The sequence below is a fragment of the Equus quagga genome, chromosome 15 (genome assembly GCF_021613505.1).
Source record: "Equus quagga isolate Etosha38 chromosome 15, UCLA_HA_Equagga_1.0, whole genome shotgun sequence".
NCBI classification, from domain to species: Eukaryota; Metazoa; Chordata; class Mammalia; order Perissodactyla; family Equidae; genus Equus; species Equus quagga.
Genome location: NC_060281.1, coordinates 78,763,512 through 78,779,312, shown reverse-complemented (window position 1 = coordinate 78,779,312; position 15,801 = coordinate 78,763,512). Strand labels below are relative to the sequence as shown.

The following is a 15,801-nucleotide window of genomic DNA, read 5'->3' as shown; positions in this document are numbered from 1 at the left end:
CCGAGGGGGCGGGGCCAGAGAGGCAGATCTCAGCGAAAGAGAGGCCTGGGAAGCGGGGCCTGGCCCGAGGGGCGGGGCCAGCGCCTGGGGGCGGGGCCGGTACCTGCTGGGGCTGTAGCGGGAGTAGCTGGGGCTGCGGCGGGATCGAGAGCTTCTGCTAGGCGGGCTCCTCTTTCCAGACTTGGAGGAATAGCTGGGAGAGCGCGAGTAGGACCTGGAGGAGAGGAAAGAAGACCGCCCCTAAGGAGCATGCAGAGCTCGCCAGGGTTGTCCTGGATGACATCCCCTCCCTTTTAGGTGGTTCATAATGATGTCGACAACTTCCTCTTACTGAATTCTTACTCTCCTGGCCGCTTATTAGCTGTGTGACCTCGGGCAGGTGATTTCCCTTCTCTGGGCCTGTGTTTTCTCATCTGTAAAATGGGGGTAGTTATAGTACTTACCCTATGCAGTCGTAAATTAAATGAGTAAATTAGGGTAAATCACCTAGCATATTGGCACATAGCCAGCACAGAGGAAACCTTTGCTGTGATTATTGTGTGTTTTACTATGTGCTAGACGTGGAACTAATGCTTTATGTGCATTCTCTCATTTAATGCTCCGCACATCACAGGGTTAGGTACCATTATCAGTCCCATTCGATAGATGGGGAAACAGAGGCACAGAGAGGTGCTGTAATTTGCTCAAGGTCACTCAGCTGGTGAGGGATTTGAACCCAGGTCTGTTTGGCTACAATGTGCCCTTGACTTCTAGACTACTTTGTTGTGCATCCAAATTACTCACCCTATGCTACTTCCAGGCTTCTTCTGCCTCCCACTTTTAGGGAACTATGGCCTTGGTTTTTCCAGTTTCCCAGGAACATCTGCCTTTCATTCTTATCTCCCTAAAGTCAGGCTTTCAAATAATTTTCATCTCACATATGCCGACTATGATCTCCTCGTAGTGACTGCCAAGGTTGAGAGGGATTCTACGGTCATGTTTGTGTACAGTGGGAAAGAGCACCATGATGGATTAGCAATGTCTGCCATGGGCCTACTGGGAAAGAGCACTGTGATGGATTAGCAATGTCTGCTATCAGCACAAGAATGGGTAGTAGGGACACTCTCTCATGTTTTGCTTTTGCCAGCTTTCCCTCACAGAAACACTAAAGTTTTCCCATCTGTTCTTTTTAACTTAAAAAAACAGGCTTGCTATGACCTGCCCTCACCTAAATGTTCCTTAATCCCTTCCTGCTTTCTGGGTGATCTAATAACCATGCCCCTTAAATGTTGCTGTGGGACTCTGTTCTTACATGCTGCCAAGGGTGAGGTAAGGAGTGTGGGTAAGGAATAGCTCCTTCACTCTCAGTGCCCTGGGAGTTATGGCCCCTGGAAAATGTGCTCTTGCCCACTTGCTTTTTGGCTATGCATTGAGAGCCAGTATAAGAAATAGTCAAGATAAAACATGTTTTTGGGCACCTTGAGAGGATGTCAGTCATTTCCATCTGCTACATCACATAGTGTCCTTTTTCTGTGGAGCCACATGAGTCATTTTTCATAGACTTAAAAATCAGAAATAACTGCTCTCTGAGCAAATCGTCCAATTCTTATCTTTTTTGTTAATAATGTATAAATTAATGGAACAATTTCCCTTTTTGCTTTTTCTGCCAGGGAGCTCAGAGTCACATTTGCAGCCCACCTCCATAGCAGCTATACAGAATGGTAGGACATGCCTTCAGGACTTAACACTTTCTCTTGACTTAATTTTATTTCTCCCCTTAATTTCCCTTTTAGCCTGATTTGCTCTTCTGTTTTTGTCACTCTATCACATCAAATATTTCTGTCAGCTGCCTTGTCTCTTTCTTTTGAATGAACTGGTCTTGAAGTAACCAAGCAAGCAAGCAGCTGTTTTTTGATTATATGGTTGCAAAAGAGCAACAGTCAGAGTGCTGTTGGAAATTCCCGTTTGTAGAGGGAAGCTGGGCTCCAAGGAGCCATGGGTTGATTAGACTGGATGGTGTCTTCCAGTTCCTTGAGATCTCATGTCTGTACGTTCTGCTGCATCATTATTCCACATGAGAAAATCGAGCAATTGCCAGTGATTATTGGAATTGAGTGGTAGAATGCCAAAAGGGGCATGATTCTTTTTCCTGTATCCACGCCCCTTGCCATGTGACTTTGCAGCTCCCCCCACTAAGAGGAGCACCCCTTGCACTGGATTGGTCTTGGAACTCGCTATGGCTAATAGAATGGCAGAAGGGATGTCATGCCCGTTCCAAGCCTAGGCTTCAAGAGGCCTTGCACACTACTGCTCTCTCTTAGAACCCTGCCATCACCACTTCAACAAGCCCAGATAAGCCTGCTACAAGACGAGAGACCACATGGAGCAGAGATGAGTCAGCTGGGGTCATCCAAACCAGCTAGCCCCCAGCCAACCCTCCAGCTGACAGAAGACACATGCATGCACCCAAGAGAGAACAGAAGAACCACCCAGCTGAGCCCAGCCCAAGCTGCTGATCCACAGAATCAGGAACTAAGTAAGTACTTGTTTAAGGATGCTAAGTTTGCAGGTAATTTTTTATGCAGCAGAAGATAACTGAGCCACAGGAGCTCATCCTCACTCCAATAGCAACAATCCTAACTGATACTCACTTTGTTCCAAGTACTGGTCTAAGCACCACAGAGTCCTCTGTGCAATCCTTTAGGCTAAGTATTATTGTTTTCATTTTGCAGGTGAAGAAACTGAAGCTCAGAGAGGTTAACTGAGGCCCAAGGCCACCAGCTAGTAATGGATAGGACAGGCATTCGAACTCAAGTCTGTCTGACTCCTCTCCCGCATGGGTCAAAGGACATCTCCAGTTACCTTAACTAGCTGCCTACAGAGGAAAGTGGAGGAAAGCGCTACAGAGCAAAGGTCAAAACTGCACTCACCTTTTCCCAGAGGAGGCGGATCGGCTCCGGGTGTACCTGGGGGAGGCCCTGGGGTTTGGCGATCGGGAGGAGTGGCTGGAGGAGCGGGTGCTGGCATAGGAGGAGCTGCGGGAGCACCCTCTCATGGGGGAGCTCCGGGCCGTGGCCGGGACCAGGCTGGACTTCTTCACCTCGGTGCACTCCAGGCATGGCGACTGAGATCCTCTGCGGAGGGGAGAATGCCTGTTAGTGGCCTGCTGGCTGGTCTGGGTGCATCACTGCCCTACCTTAGACCAGGCTGGCGTGCTCTTAGAACCCCCTTTCCTCCTTTGCCCATCGTACTACCTCCAGAAAGACTTCCCAGGCCACAAAGAGGAGCAGAGATAGAGTGGGGTGCTTACCACATGGGGCCTGGAGAGTATTTTAGGTCGTTGGGCCTAGGCATGATGGTAAATGCCATCAAATCACTTGGTGACAGATTTATTCCCTTTCGAGGCTTTTTCAGTCCTCTGATTATGTTAAGGAGAAAGCCCAGGGTGGGTGCTAGTGGGTTTATACCAGCTCTTTGACACTTGCAATCTCCCAAAGAGAGAGAGCAGGCCTGGGGCTGCGAGCCTTGGGCAGGCAACTGTAACTAGAATTAAATACACCGTGTTAATCTTGTATTTTTACAGGTGCCTTCTGTTTAGGGTAAGTGATACAAATGTTCTATTCAAGATAGTACTATAAGTTTCCTTATATAAAAAAATAAGTTTATTAAAGTAAATAGGAGTACCAGTTGTACATGGATATGGTAAAAATCAAGAAGGGGAAACGTGTAAATTTGGGAAACTTTGGTGAAGCCCATTTCGCAGATGGGGGAACTGAGACCCAAAGAAGGGCAGAGCCGTGTTCAAAATCACCCAAAGGACAGCATCCTGTCTTCTGCATTCCCACCCTGCCTGGAGCCACGCTGGGCTCCTGTTGGGTTCTCGGTCAGGACACGTTCCTTTGGATTGGGCCAAGGGTCAAGTTCAAATCTTGTTAACATGGATGTCAAGGCTCATCATGACCCAGCCTCTGCTCACCCCTCCAGCCTCAGCTCTTGGCACTGTCCTCTCTTGACTCCAGCCATCACGGACTACTTGTTCCTCCTGGACTAGCCCTGCTCCCTCCCTTGTCTCCAGGCCTTAGAACATTCTCACTGCTGGCACCCTCTTCCCTCCCCTCTTCACCTGAAGACTCCTACTCATGGTTCAGGCTTTAGTTTGACCTCACCTTTTCTAGAAAACCTTCCTTGACACCCCCTAAATGTGATCGGGTGACCTCCAGTGTGTTACCACAGCCCCCAGCCCCTAGGCTTCCCCCATTCCTAGATGGCTCACTTGGTCCTATAGTTGTTGTCTCCCCCAGACTCTGAGCTTGGGGACAGGACTCATGTGTCTCTGGACGCTGTATCCCAGCACTTAGGACAGTCTCATACATATCCTAGGTCATCAACAAATATCTGTGGGATAAACATTTTCAGCCTCTTAGTGTCCCGGGTGATCAGAAGCATCACTCATTTAGTCCTCTCGACAACCTTATGAGGCTGGCGCTATCTCTGATTTCTGGAGAAGGTTCAGAAGGGTTAGTTACTTGCTCGAGGCCACCCAGAGTCTCAAACCCTGACCTGTCCAGCTCTGAAGCCCACTGCCCTGCCACTCGCCAGCCCCCACCTCACTGTCTGTGCTTCCCCTGATTGAGAGCTCACGTCTCTTCCACTCGGCCCTCTGCTTGTGGCTGCCATGACAAAGAGCCGTGGATTTAAAGATCATTTCTATTTCAACATGAAAGGCTGGGTCTAAATTATTTAATTTGGCTGTCCAAGGAAATTAATTTAAGCAGGTTAACTGGTAGGCGCTGCTCAGCTCCAGTTCTGGAGACAGATCTGTGTTTCATTCCTGGTGCTGGCCCTTATTAACCGAGTTTCTGAACCACTCTGAGCCTCAGTTTCCCCATCAGCTAAGAAGGGGTTGCAACAGTACCTATCCCATAAAGGATTTGTGAGGAAACCTTGATATATCAGGAGGACTATCCAGAGAAAGCACTTGGCAGAGAACCTATCATACAGTCAGGGCTTGACAAATATTCGCTGCCATTATGATGATTGCTGTTGTTACTGTTACTACTATTCTCGGTTGCTTCCTGCATAATAGCACTGCAGTCTATCAGCAGACACATGTCCCCCCCTCTCATCTGGGAACATCGCTGCCTGTTCTTGGAGATACTAACATTTGCTCTGACCCAGCCCTGGCTCCCAGCCAAGCTTGGGTGTGAACTGAGGCCAGGGATGTCTGAGGCAGGCAAAGCAGAGGCCAGGCCTACGTGTGAATGCCAAACTGTTTGTCCAGGACCGAAGTGTCTGGGACAAAGGGTGCTCTGTCCTTGAGGCAGCTTTTAACTGCTTCACTGCTAAGGCTCTGGCTCTCTGAAGCCTGGGGCCCCGTGAACAAGAGCAGAGCTCCACCCCCAGAAGAAGGAAGGACCCCACTGTTAGCATGGCAGCGTGCACCAGCAAATCTTTCCCATCCTTCCTGCATCTCTGCCTCTGCATCTTAATTATATGCTCCTGAGGAAAAGGATCATATCTTTAGCACCAAGCTGAGTGGCTGGCATCTAGGGGCTGCCTGATAACCAGCTGAGGGAGGAGTAACTGAGTGAATGGTCCAGAGTAAGTGATCAGCATGTTTTACTAGCTGTTACTGTGCCATTATCCTCAGTGATTAGCATTTTGCTGTGATTTCTTGAGTGAGAGACAGTAAGGGAGTGATGAAGTAGTGAAATTACAACTGGCTCATAAACAACTGCCTGGAAGGTTTTCTACAGGAAAACTGCATCCAGCAAGTGTGTTAAGACGGGCTAAAAAGTCAAGAAGTCTGGACATTCTGGGATAGCTTGATCTCCCTTTACCTGACATTGTCTGTGGGAGATAGATATATATAACATATATATATGTATAAAATTATAAATATATAATTGACATATATACTTAAGTTAGTAAACTTTATTTTTTAGAGTAGTTTTAGGTTTACAGAAAAACTGAGTGGAAGGTACAGAGATTTCCCATATACCCCCCGTCCTGACACACACCCAGCGTCCTCAACTATCAGCGTCCTGCACCAGAGTGGGACATTTGTTACCATCGATGAACCTACACTGACACATCGTTATCATCCAAAGTCCATAGTTTACATTAGGGTTCACTCTTGTGAACCCAATGTGTTTTGACAAATGTATAGTATGTATCCACCACTGTAGTATATGGAATAGTTTCACTGCCCTAAACATCTGTGCCCCACCTGTTCATCCACCCCCGCAACACTACAACCCCAGGTGAACCACTGATATATATATATATATTTTTTTTTTTTTTGAGGAAGATTAGCCCTGAGCTGAAATCTGCTACCAGTCCTCCTCTTTTTGCTGAGGAAGCCTGGCCCTGAGCTAACATCCGTGCCCATCTTCCTCCATTTTATATGTGGGACACTGCCACAGCATGGCTTGCCAAGCAGTGCATAGGTCTGTGCCTGGGATCCGAACCAGTGAACCCCGGGCCACGGAAGTGGAATGAGCAAACCCAACCGCTCCGCCATCAGACCAGCCTCACCACTGATCTTTTAACTGTCTGCATAGTGTTCCCTTTTCCAGAGTGTCATATACCTGGAATCATACAGTATGCAGCCTTTTCAGACTGGCTCCTTTCACTTTGTAATATGCATGTAAGTTTCCTCTGTGTCTTTTCATGGCTTGATACCTCGTTTCTTTTTAGCACTGGATAACATTCCGTTGTCTGGATGGATCACAGTTTATCTATCCATTCTCCTATTGAAGGACATCTTGGTTGCTTCCAAGTTTTGGCCATTATGAATAAAGCTGCTCTAAACATCCACGTGCAAGTTTTTGTGTGGACATAAATTTTTAATGCATTTGGGTAAACACTGTGGTATATTTTTAAGTGACGGCAGCTTAAAATGAACTTAATGGCAGACTTTCTCCTGAGATTATTGGTAAAATTGACATCTTTTTTGGCCTGCCCAGCCTCCATTCCTCCTCCTGATATCAGTACCCTGGCTTTTCCTTCAGAGAACCAGACTTCTCCCACATTTAATGTATGTAGGAAGAACCCTCTCATTTGCTCCAGTGGTGGCATGTGACACATTCTAGTCAAAAGCACAGGCTCCTCTGGGTCAGAGTGGTTGGTCCAGGGCTGAGAAAATGGCCCAAGCTGCACGAAGCAGAGCCAACGAGCACTTGCTCTGCTATTTTGCTGAAATTTGGGGGAAAGAGACATTCTCCTTCCATTGGCTGGCTAAGCAGATAGAATGTTAGCTGGATGGCATATCTGCCAATGCTTTGGGAAAGTCTACTTGAGAATGAAGCCAACAGAGGGGGCACCAGAGCTGAGAGATGTAATGGGAAAGACAGATTACCAATGACATTTTTTTAGCCCCTGGATCCAGCTGTACCTGAAGCTGAATATCTTTGGGTTTTTAAAAAAATTATGCCAGTTTGAGTTGAGTTTTCCCCCTCTTGCAAATAAAAGACTCCTAGGTTGGGGTGGGGGGGTGCTTCGGGGCTCAGGTGAGAGACTGAGATGGTTGAGCTAAGGTGGGACCCCCTCCTCCTGCCCAGGTACACTGACCTTGACTCTCTGCCCCTGCTGGTGGGGGAGAGATTCTCCAGAGTGGCCCCCTTGTTCTGGGGTGAGGAGGTGGTGAAGGAGTTCCCTGAATCAGAGGTGTCGCCGCCGTTGAGGTCCTGGCTCTTGCTTAGGCCCCCACTGGGGCTCCCTTTCTCCTGACCCCGCGACCTGGCTGAGCTGATTTGCGTGGAGGGTGGCGAGGAGGTGTCATTGCCTGAGTCATACTCCTGGGAGCGTCCTCGGGAGGTGGTGAGCGGGCTGGCTGTTTTGGTAAAGAGGTCAGCAGCAGAGCCCGACCCAGTGATCTGAAAGCAAAAACACCCATTGGACACTGCTGAGCCCTGAGCCTGCGGGCTGGGTTTAAATAACCAAGAAATGTTTACCGTCATGATGCACTGTAACGAAAGGAAAGAGAGAGGAGAGGAAAGCAGAGACGCCAAAAAACAAAAGCACAAATTCCTGAAAGAATACCACAGAAAGGAGATATTTTTTTACCCCCTGCTAGGATAACTGGAAGATTTAAGTTTCATGCAGAGAAAAAGCATGCGGTCCAGATTAAACAAAAGAAAAAGGAAATTATACAAAATTTAATTTCTAATGGATGAACTCAAACAAAAGAGACAACGTAATAGAAACGGGGGTGTAAATACCGTTAACCTAAAACCATAATAAAAATAAGGGGAGGGGAAAAAGAAATGGGGCTATAGGCCTGAAAAAAATATGTCTCGGAACTTAAAAAAAGGAGATAAAGCCAAAATTTTTAAACTTCAACCAAATCCTCAATGAATTTGACTTTTTTTCTTTTTTAAAGAAAAAGTTGCCTGAATAGAACCCTAAACAAATATCACATGGGGAAAAGAAATGAAATAAAGAGGAGAGGTTTTTTTTTAATATAAATATATAAAGTCAAGGTCACAAAATGACATTTTGGTAGTTTTCAACTAAAGGGGAAAAGAAAGGGAGGACAAAAAGAAAAAAAAAAAGGAAGTCAAATAGTCTGACTGAAAACAAACGAAAAAAAAGCTCTCTACGGATATTTGTGCGTGTCCTTTTCCCCCTGGAGAAGGTAGCTAAGGTCTCGCGTGGCTTCTAATAAATTCTCTCATGTCTGCGGATTGTATCCACTTACCAAGCAAGAACTCCTCCTTTAGTAGGTAGGTAAGGTGTAAGAGAAAGGGAAGAGTGGGCAACGTGAGTCGATCGTTAGAGTCGCAAATGACAAGAAAAAACACACACCTCTCTGCGCATCCTCACACTTGGCCCTGACCTTTGAGCTTTTGGTTTTCCAGCGTCCTTGACAGATGACGCATCGCTTCTGCCTGGGGACCTCAAGCCATCAACACTAACCTCGTCAGTCCCCGGATGCCCAAGCTGGATCAAGAAATCCTTGCGGAAAATGCAAATGGCGGCCAGAGTTGGCGTCTCTCTAAGGTGGCAGCGTCAAGGCGACACGGGGAGGGGGTGCCTGCAACAAAGCTTTGGGAGGGCCTTGGAGATGGGGCTTTGGGGTGACTGGGAAGGAGGGGAGGTCCCCAGAATCCTGTGTGGGGCTAATCTAGGAGGGATGAAGGAGTAAAGGAGGTGATGGAGAGCCAGCCCTCGGGAAGGCAGTGGCGCGTTGAGAAGCATAATGGATGGTTTTCTTTAAATGTTCAGACCAGTCTCATGGCTGGGATGACACAGTGGGTTCGGTTCTGGCCCCCACCAACAGTACTGTGTTGAGCTGTGGCAAAGAGGGACCCTGCCCTGGCCATCTTCCAGCAATAACCATCCTCATGGGGCAAGAAATGTGTGAGTTCAAGTAGGCACTACCTGGAAACCACTTCCCCCAAGTCCACTCTTTGGGTACCTGAGATCCCAGAATTCTCTGTTTAAATGACCCGAGCCCCCTTCCAGGGTCTGGGCAGGCTCATCCATGGATCTATCCGTCCGGGACAGACCATTCTTCAGGTGTGCACACCCCTAGGTCCAAGGGTGGCTCCTTGGACAGAACGTGGATGTTCGGGCTGAGGTGTCCACACGCATGTGCGGGAGGTCCATCACGGGGTTGGCTGGTGCAAGAGGTGGGAGGAGAGAGGGAGGGGCGGGGGCCTCCAGGCAGGTTCTTCCCACACTGCCAGCTTATGGCTTGGTACGCTGAGGGGTCCGAGATTCTAAATTCAAATCTGACTTTCCAGATCATTTTGAGGGTATTTTATATATGCCAAGATAGAACATATTTCACTTAAGCTTGCTGGCTTGATTTATAAACATTTAGACAGTCTATGGGCCTCCTGCTATATTCTTGCCCCAGGCCCCAGAAATATTAAGACAGGCTTCACCATCAGGAGCCTGCTTCCCCTCACTTGATCACATGCACCTCGGGCCTAAAGGAGGGGGACTTTGGGGCTTTCTTAAGGAGCCATTTTTGCCTTCGCAGCAACTGGTTATGAGGGGGAGACAGAGAGACGGGAACTGCGAGAATAACAGAGAGAACTCCACGTCTCAGGGTGTCAGCTCCCGGCGCCGGGGAGGCTGGACTTCCTTTGTGGATTCTCCCAGGAGGCTTTGAGCACAGACAAGGTGATGGTTCGGCTTTACCGCGTTGCACCCAGCGCTGCTGCCGCCTCACCTGCTTGGTGGGCTGGCCAGCTTTGCTTTGGGAGGAGGGACCTCAAAATAAGGTTGCCCAGGTGGAGTTTTCTAGAGTGAGACTTCTTTAAAAATAACGGAAGGGCCACATTCCCATTCAGCTCCTCCGTTTTGTCTTCCCATTGCAATCTGGAGGCCATATCCTTCCCGCCTCTGGGAGGGCAGTGGTGACAGGTGCGTTTCCGCCACCTCTGTCGGGAATGGGAAAGCATCACACTGGGCAGCTAGATCTTGGGACCCTGTGTCTCAGACTGGGGCTTGGTCCAAGGATGGACTCGTGGAATCCTTGCCTTAGAGATGGTCAATGCTTGGTGGCCAGTGTGCCACAAGTGAACCAGGAAACCCTCCTTGGAGGGACCCAGGCTGGAAGACAACATGAAGGGGCCTGTGTACAACGGTTTCCGCTATCTCATGGCTTGCTACCTGGGGCATCCAGGCTGGGCTTTTCTTTCCCCAGGTACTTGTTCCCAGCCTTGACTCCTAATTTCAAAGCATTTGCTCTGGTGCCTGAAAATACCAACCTCTCCACTTGCTTAAAAGTCCCGTTTCTTTGGATGAATCTGAATTCTTTGACATGGATGACAATGTCCTTTACAACTCAGCCCTCTGTACTTCACAAACCTCATCTCTGCCACACACCCCCACTCTGGCCCCTGCAACCTTAAGTCAATTGATGAGAGAGTTTTCTTGATTCTGCCACCATATGTTGCTCTCCCAACCCCAGGCCATTTGCACATGCCATTTCCTCTTCCTAGAACACTCTTCCCCTCTTCCTCACTTCACATGGTGAAATTTATTCATCCTCCAAGTTACATATCATCTCCTCTAGAAAGCCATCTCGGATTCTCAGGCCAGGATAGCAGAAAACTCTCTATTTCATTCATTTATTCATTCATTCAATCTTTCATTCACTCACTCATTCAAAAAACTGGATTCTGTGTGCCACACTACTGTTACTCAGTGGGGTAATTCTGTGTCCTATTGCCTGTCTCTCCATCTGGGTGGGGACTTGTTGAAGGTAGAGGCCACGTATGACTGGCTTAGTGTGGTGCCTAAGTACCCACCAGTGCCTGGTACAGAGTAGGTGCTCAGTAAATCTTGCTGAATGAACAAAGCTGCTCCACAGTCCCTTGGAAGCCTGGGCCCATCCTAACTCAGTTCATTGGTGGAGATGGTTGGGTGATCAGGCCCTGGTGGGGTCCAAATGGGTGACTGCCAGCTTTGGGAATTTGATGGATTTTTAAGGAGAGACTGGCTTCCATTGTACTCAAAATAGTTCTAGGAAACCAGGTGGACCCTTGGCTCAAGGTTGGGGTCTTGAGACCAGCTCAGGGCTGGGTTTGTGACCTAGAGAGAACCTCTAGAATCAAGTTTCAGGTCCAGGCCGTGGCAGAGAAGGAACACCCTCCGCTCTTCCTCCTCGGACCCGGAACCCTTAGGGAAAGCACACCAGGGCTCAATCGGCAGATTCTGAACAGCGTAAGCTCCAGGCTCTGGTGAGAATTCCAGGCCCGAGAAGCTTCCAGATCAAACAAGCCGTGCCGGGTCTCCTGACTCCTTTTCCACCCTCTGCTATTCTGGGAGGTCAGATTAAAAGATGGACTGTGTCTGGCCATTCGCACACAACAGGGCTGCCAGCCTGTAAGTGACTTTGTGTGGGTTACAAAAAGGTGCTCCTCTTGGGTCGGGAATTAGAAAAAGGCACCCCCTCTGGCCAGACAAATCAGAAAAAACATAGATACACCGTTCTCTGGGCTGATGTATCTCCAGGTCAGCATTCGTGACTATTTTGGCAAGTGGAGGGTGGATGGGGTTTCACTCCAGGGCCAGTCACTCTTGTACGGGCACAACCAACATGACATGGCAGCCCTCGCAGGCACCGAGCATACAAATCTTCTCACTACGGACCTGCTTAAAGGACTACTTTGGGGTTGGGGGGAAGAGGTGACGGCCTGAAGACATTCATTCCTGCTTCTTTCACCTGAACTCTATTTGGATTTGTCTTTACAAGTCTTGATGGGCTCTGTCTCTTTTGCCAGGTGACAGGAACATTTTAATAAACTCCTTAGAGAAGCATGGAGAATTTCACAGCCTCTTAGACTCAGACTCCACCTTCTCCAGAGCTCTCCATTCACCCACACAAAGAGGAAGAAAGATACAGTTGAGGGGGGCCACAGGCAGGATGAGTGTGTGTGTGTGTGTGTGTCCAGGAGGTGATGATAGCCATGATCATGCAAAGGAGACCTTCAAGTCATGGACATCCTGATAGGCAGAGGACAGAGGCCCCTGTGATCTTGCCTCTGCCCCCTCATCTCTGAGTGTCTCCTTCCTAGCCAGACACTCACTCTGGCATGGGAGATGCAAACGGTTGCCCACTCGACATTGACATGACAGGTCCGCTCCCCCTTGCTCCTCCGTGTCTCCTCATTTAGATAATAGGCCTCTCAAAACTTCTCTTTGAAGAGCTCTTCTTCATCCGCTGGGAACTTCTCTTCTGTGCCTGTAACTGCTCACTGTGTGTACTCCCAGCGTGGCTGCAAGATGGTGCTCAGGGTACTTGCTAAGAGGAGTCATCCTCGGCCCACTGTTGTCCAGGAACAATGCCCTCAGGGAAGCCAGGACCTCTGTTTAAGACCTGGGACCTTCATACCGGGCTCTCTTCTTTGGTCCACTCTGACCCCTTCCTCCATCTCAGCCTTGCCCTTCCTTTCATGTCTTCACAAAAGCCTCCTTTTGTGGAATGGCAAGAAAATTCAGCCCCTGTAAGATCTGCTTCATCACCAAGGGAAATAACACCTGTCCTAAATGGATTCTCACAGGAATTTGAATTCTAGTAGTTTATTTGAGAGGGCAAGGAACCTTTGGAGGGAGTACGGAAATGAGACAGGAGAGAGAAGGAGCCAATAAAAGATGTGTTATCAAACCAGCTGCCCCGGTGAGTGGCTGGAGGATGCTCTGGGAGCCAGTGAAGACCTGGGAGGGAGCTGGAGTATTTATACACCCATTCCCCACCACTCATGGGTTGAAGGCTGCACCTGGGGGTGTCCATTCTCTAGCATGTCCAGGCTGCTTCACAGCCAAGCAAAGTGGCCTTTGGAGGCCAGAGAACATTGGAAGATGGAAGTTGGCCATGTGCCCTGAAGTGGGGGGTAAGGGTGAGGGGATATAAATGAATAGTGTCTGCTTCAACACCCCAAATCCTCACTGGGAAGCTGAGGGGCCAAGTTGTGCTTTGTGTCAGGAGTGCCTTCTTCAGCTCTCTTAGTATGTTTGAAAATAAATTTGAATGAACTGCCAACATCGTAGAATAGGGTGGTTTCACATAACAACCCTGTATCTAGTTTGTGTTGAAAAATAAGATCTGGCAACGTTGGGTCCACATTCCTGCTTGGCAATAATTGGCATGAGCTCTTCTGGCCCCAGGCCCCAAGGGGTCACTCCTGCTTACATCTACCAGCTGCCTGGCCCCTGAGACAGCTGGGTCTGTGACCTTCTGTTCCAGGTGTGCGTTGCTACCCTGATTGCTCTGAAAGCAGCACAAACACAGTGCGTCCTGGATGTTTCATCTCTCCCTTCCGGAACTCTGCTTCATCTTCCCATCTCCACCCTTTCAATCCCTCTCGGCCTTTGTCAACGAAAGGAGCCAGAAGACCAGAGCCGTTAAACTATATCCAGATCCCAGAGCCATTACAAACTCCTCCCTTCTGGGTCGGGATGGCCAATCTCAGATAGTTTTTTTGGACAAACTGCTTTTTGCAAACTCATGGCCATTGGAGGAGAGCAAACAAATATTTCCCCTTTACTCTCTTAGCCCCCTCCCATATGAAGCTCTAATTTTCTTCTTTTGATCTCAAGCTTGCCTCATCAACTTGTTCCTTAATATACTTGGTGTTAACACTTGGGTTTTTCTAATAAGTAATTAACCCCCCCTCATGAACTCCGGCTCCCTGGTGTTTCACTGGGAGTCTCTGTCTTCCCTCCAGGGGAGCCGGCACTGTTATTTATTGTTTTTGTTTCAAATCATTATTTAATCAAGAACGGGAAAAAAGGCAACCTCTCACTTACACTTCAAAATTTAATTTCAGCTGAATTCGGAGATCAAGAGGCAGCGCGGCCTAATAGGTTACAGAAATACAATCAAGAAGAGAATTCCAATTAAACTGAACAAGTCCATTTACTGAGCTTCAAACGGCCCCATGGAGAGAGATGGCTATAAATTTTTTTCCCTCCCTGCCATATGGGGGACTGGAAATTCTCTTGTGAATATAGAGCTGCATGGCAGAGCTTTTAGCTAGAGGGTTCTGGTTATTCCTTTAAAAAAAAAATCCTCTTGTTTCACAAAGACATTAAGTTTATTTTTCTTGCTGTTGTTATCTTCCTTTGCACACTAATTAGGAAGACAACAAAAGAATGGATTCATTGACCTGTTGGGAGTTCAGTGGGGAGGCGGCGGGGGTGGAAAAAGATAGGGAGACCTTCTGGGGCTGGGAGGACCCCACAGGGCTGTGCACGGCAGCTGACCGTGGGCCCAGGGAGGTGATTTGCCTTCCTCTCCCCTTCGGCCTCCCCATTTCTCTGAAGCCCCTCTTGACGGCCCCCAGCCCACAGTCCACAGGTTCTTGAAAATCTCTACATGGATCCAGTTAGATCAATTTTTCAGCCCAAATGGAAAGGAGAGAAAATAAGTTCAATGTCATGAGTTTTTCCTCCAGCTCAATGCATTCGATTTAAAGGCTCATCCTTTCTTCTGAGGTCATGGACGTCCTACCTCTTCTGATGGCAAAATGGCCTTTTCAGGATAGACAATGGCGATTTTCTTTTTTTGTCTATCTTTGGCAAAAGTAAAAATCGACAATGCTATGCCACTTTCCATTTCAAACACAACTGGTCCGACCACTCCCTAAAGCTCCCACCGCCCTCCTTCTGCGTTCTGGTCCCTCTCTTCTCTAAGCTGCAATCAATGGCGTTGGATGCTGAGGCTCTCAGCTGAGCAAGAGCTTGAAGGCTTTTGCAGAATGTGCGAGAGCCTGGGTCAGGGGTCCGAAGGCCCGGGCCATCCATGTATTCCCCCTCAGCCCCATTTTCCCCGTCTACAAAATGGGAAGCACATCGCGGTGCTGCCTTTCTCCTAGAGTTGCTCTGAAGTTCACTTGAGATCTTGGATGTCATTAAGCTCTTTGAGGCCAGAGATACTCCAAAAATGTCATGTCCTTCATTTGGAGTAAGTTCAATAAAGCCACTGTGATGACAAATGATAACACTAGCAGCTATTGCGTCTTGAATGTCATGTCCCCAGTACTAGGCTAAGTCTTCATGGAACAGAAGCTGCATGAGGGCAGGAGCCTGGTCTGCCTTGCTCACTGCTGTTCACCCAGTGCCTGGAAGAGTGTCTGGCACACAGTAGGTGCTTAATGCATATTTTTTAAATGAATGGATCCCTTATATCACTCCATCCCCACAACCATCCTATGAGGTAGATATGACTATTAGCCCAAGGGACAGATGAGAACACTGAGGCCCGGCAAAGTGAAATGACACGAGGGAGGTCATGTAATTTAAGCACATGGACTCTGAGGTCAGAATTTCTGGGTTCAAATCCTGACTTCTCCATTTCATAGC

General features: G+C 48.3%; 1 protein-coding gene and 1 long non-coding RNA gene across 2 annotated transcripts in view; one reads left to right on the top strand and one right to left on the bottom strand.

Moving 5' to 3' along the window:
* The window catches only part of LOC124225990 (uncharacterized), a 4,063-nt gene extending 1,130 nt beyond the window's left edge, over window positions 1-2,933 (top strand). Inside the window, exons 2-3 of the long non-coding RNA XR_006885179.1 lie at window positions 2,301-2,515; window positions 2,712-2,933. This is a non-coding gene — a long non-coding RNA (uncharacterized LOC124225990). The remainder of the gene's footprint in view (window positions 1-2,300; window positions 2,516-2,711) is intronic.
* SRRM4 (serine/arginine repetitive matrix 4) overlaps window positions 1-15,801 on the bottom strand; it is a 145,513-nt gene that overhangs the window by 3,950 nt on the left and 125,762 nt on the right. The window contains exons 9-11 of the mRNA XM_046638732.1: window positions 7,552-7,856; window positions 2,910-3,113; window positions 104-214 (exon numbers count right to left, since the gene is read on the bottom strand). Coding sequence (XP_046494688.1) covers window positions 104-214; window positions 2,910-3,113; window positions 7,552-7,856 — 620 coding nt within the window. The remainder of the gene's footprint in view (window positions 1-103; window positions 215-2,909; window positions 3,114-7,551; window positions 7,857-15,801) is intronic.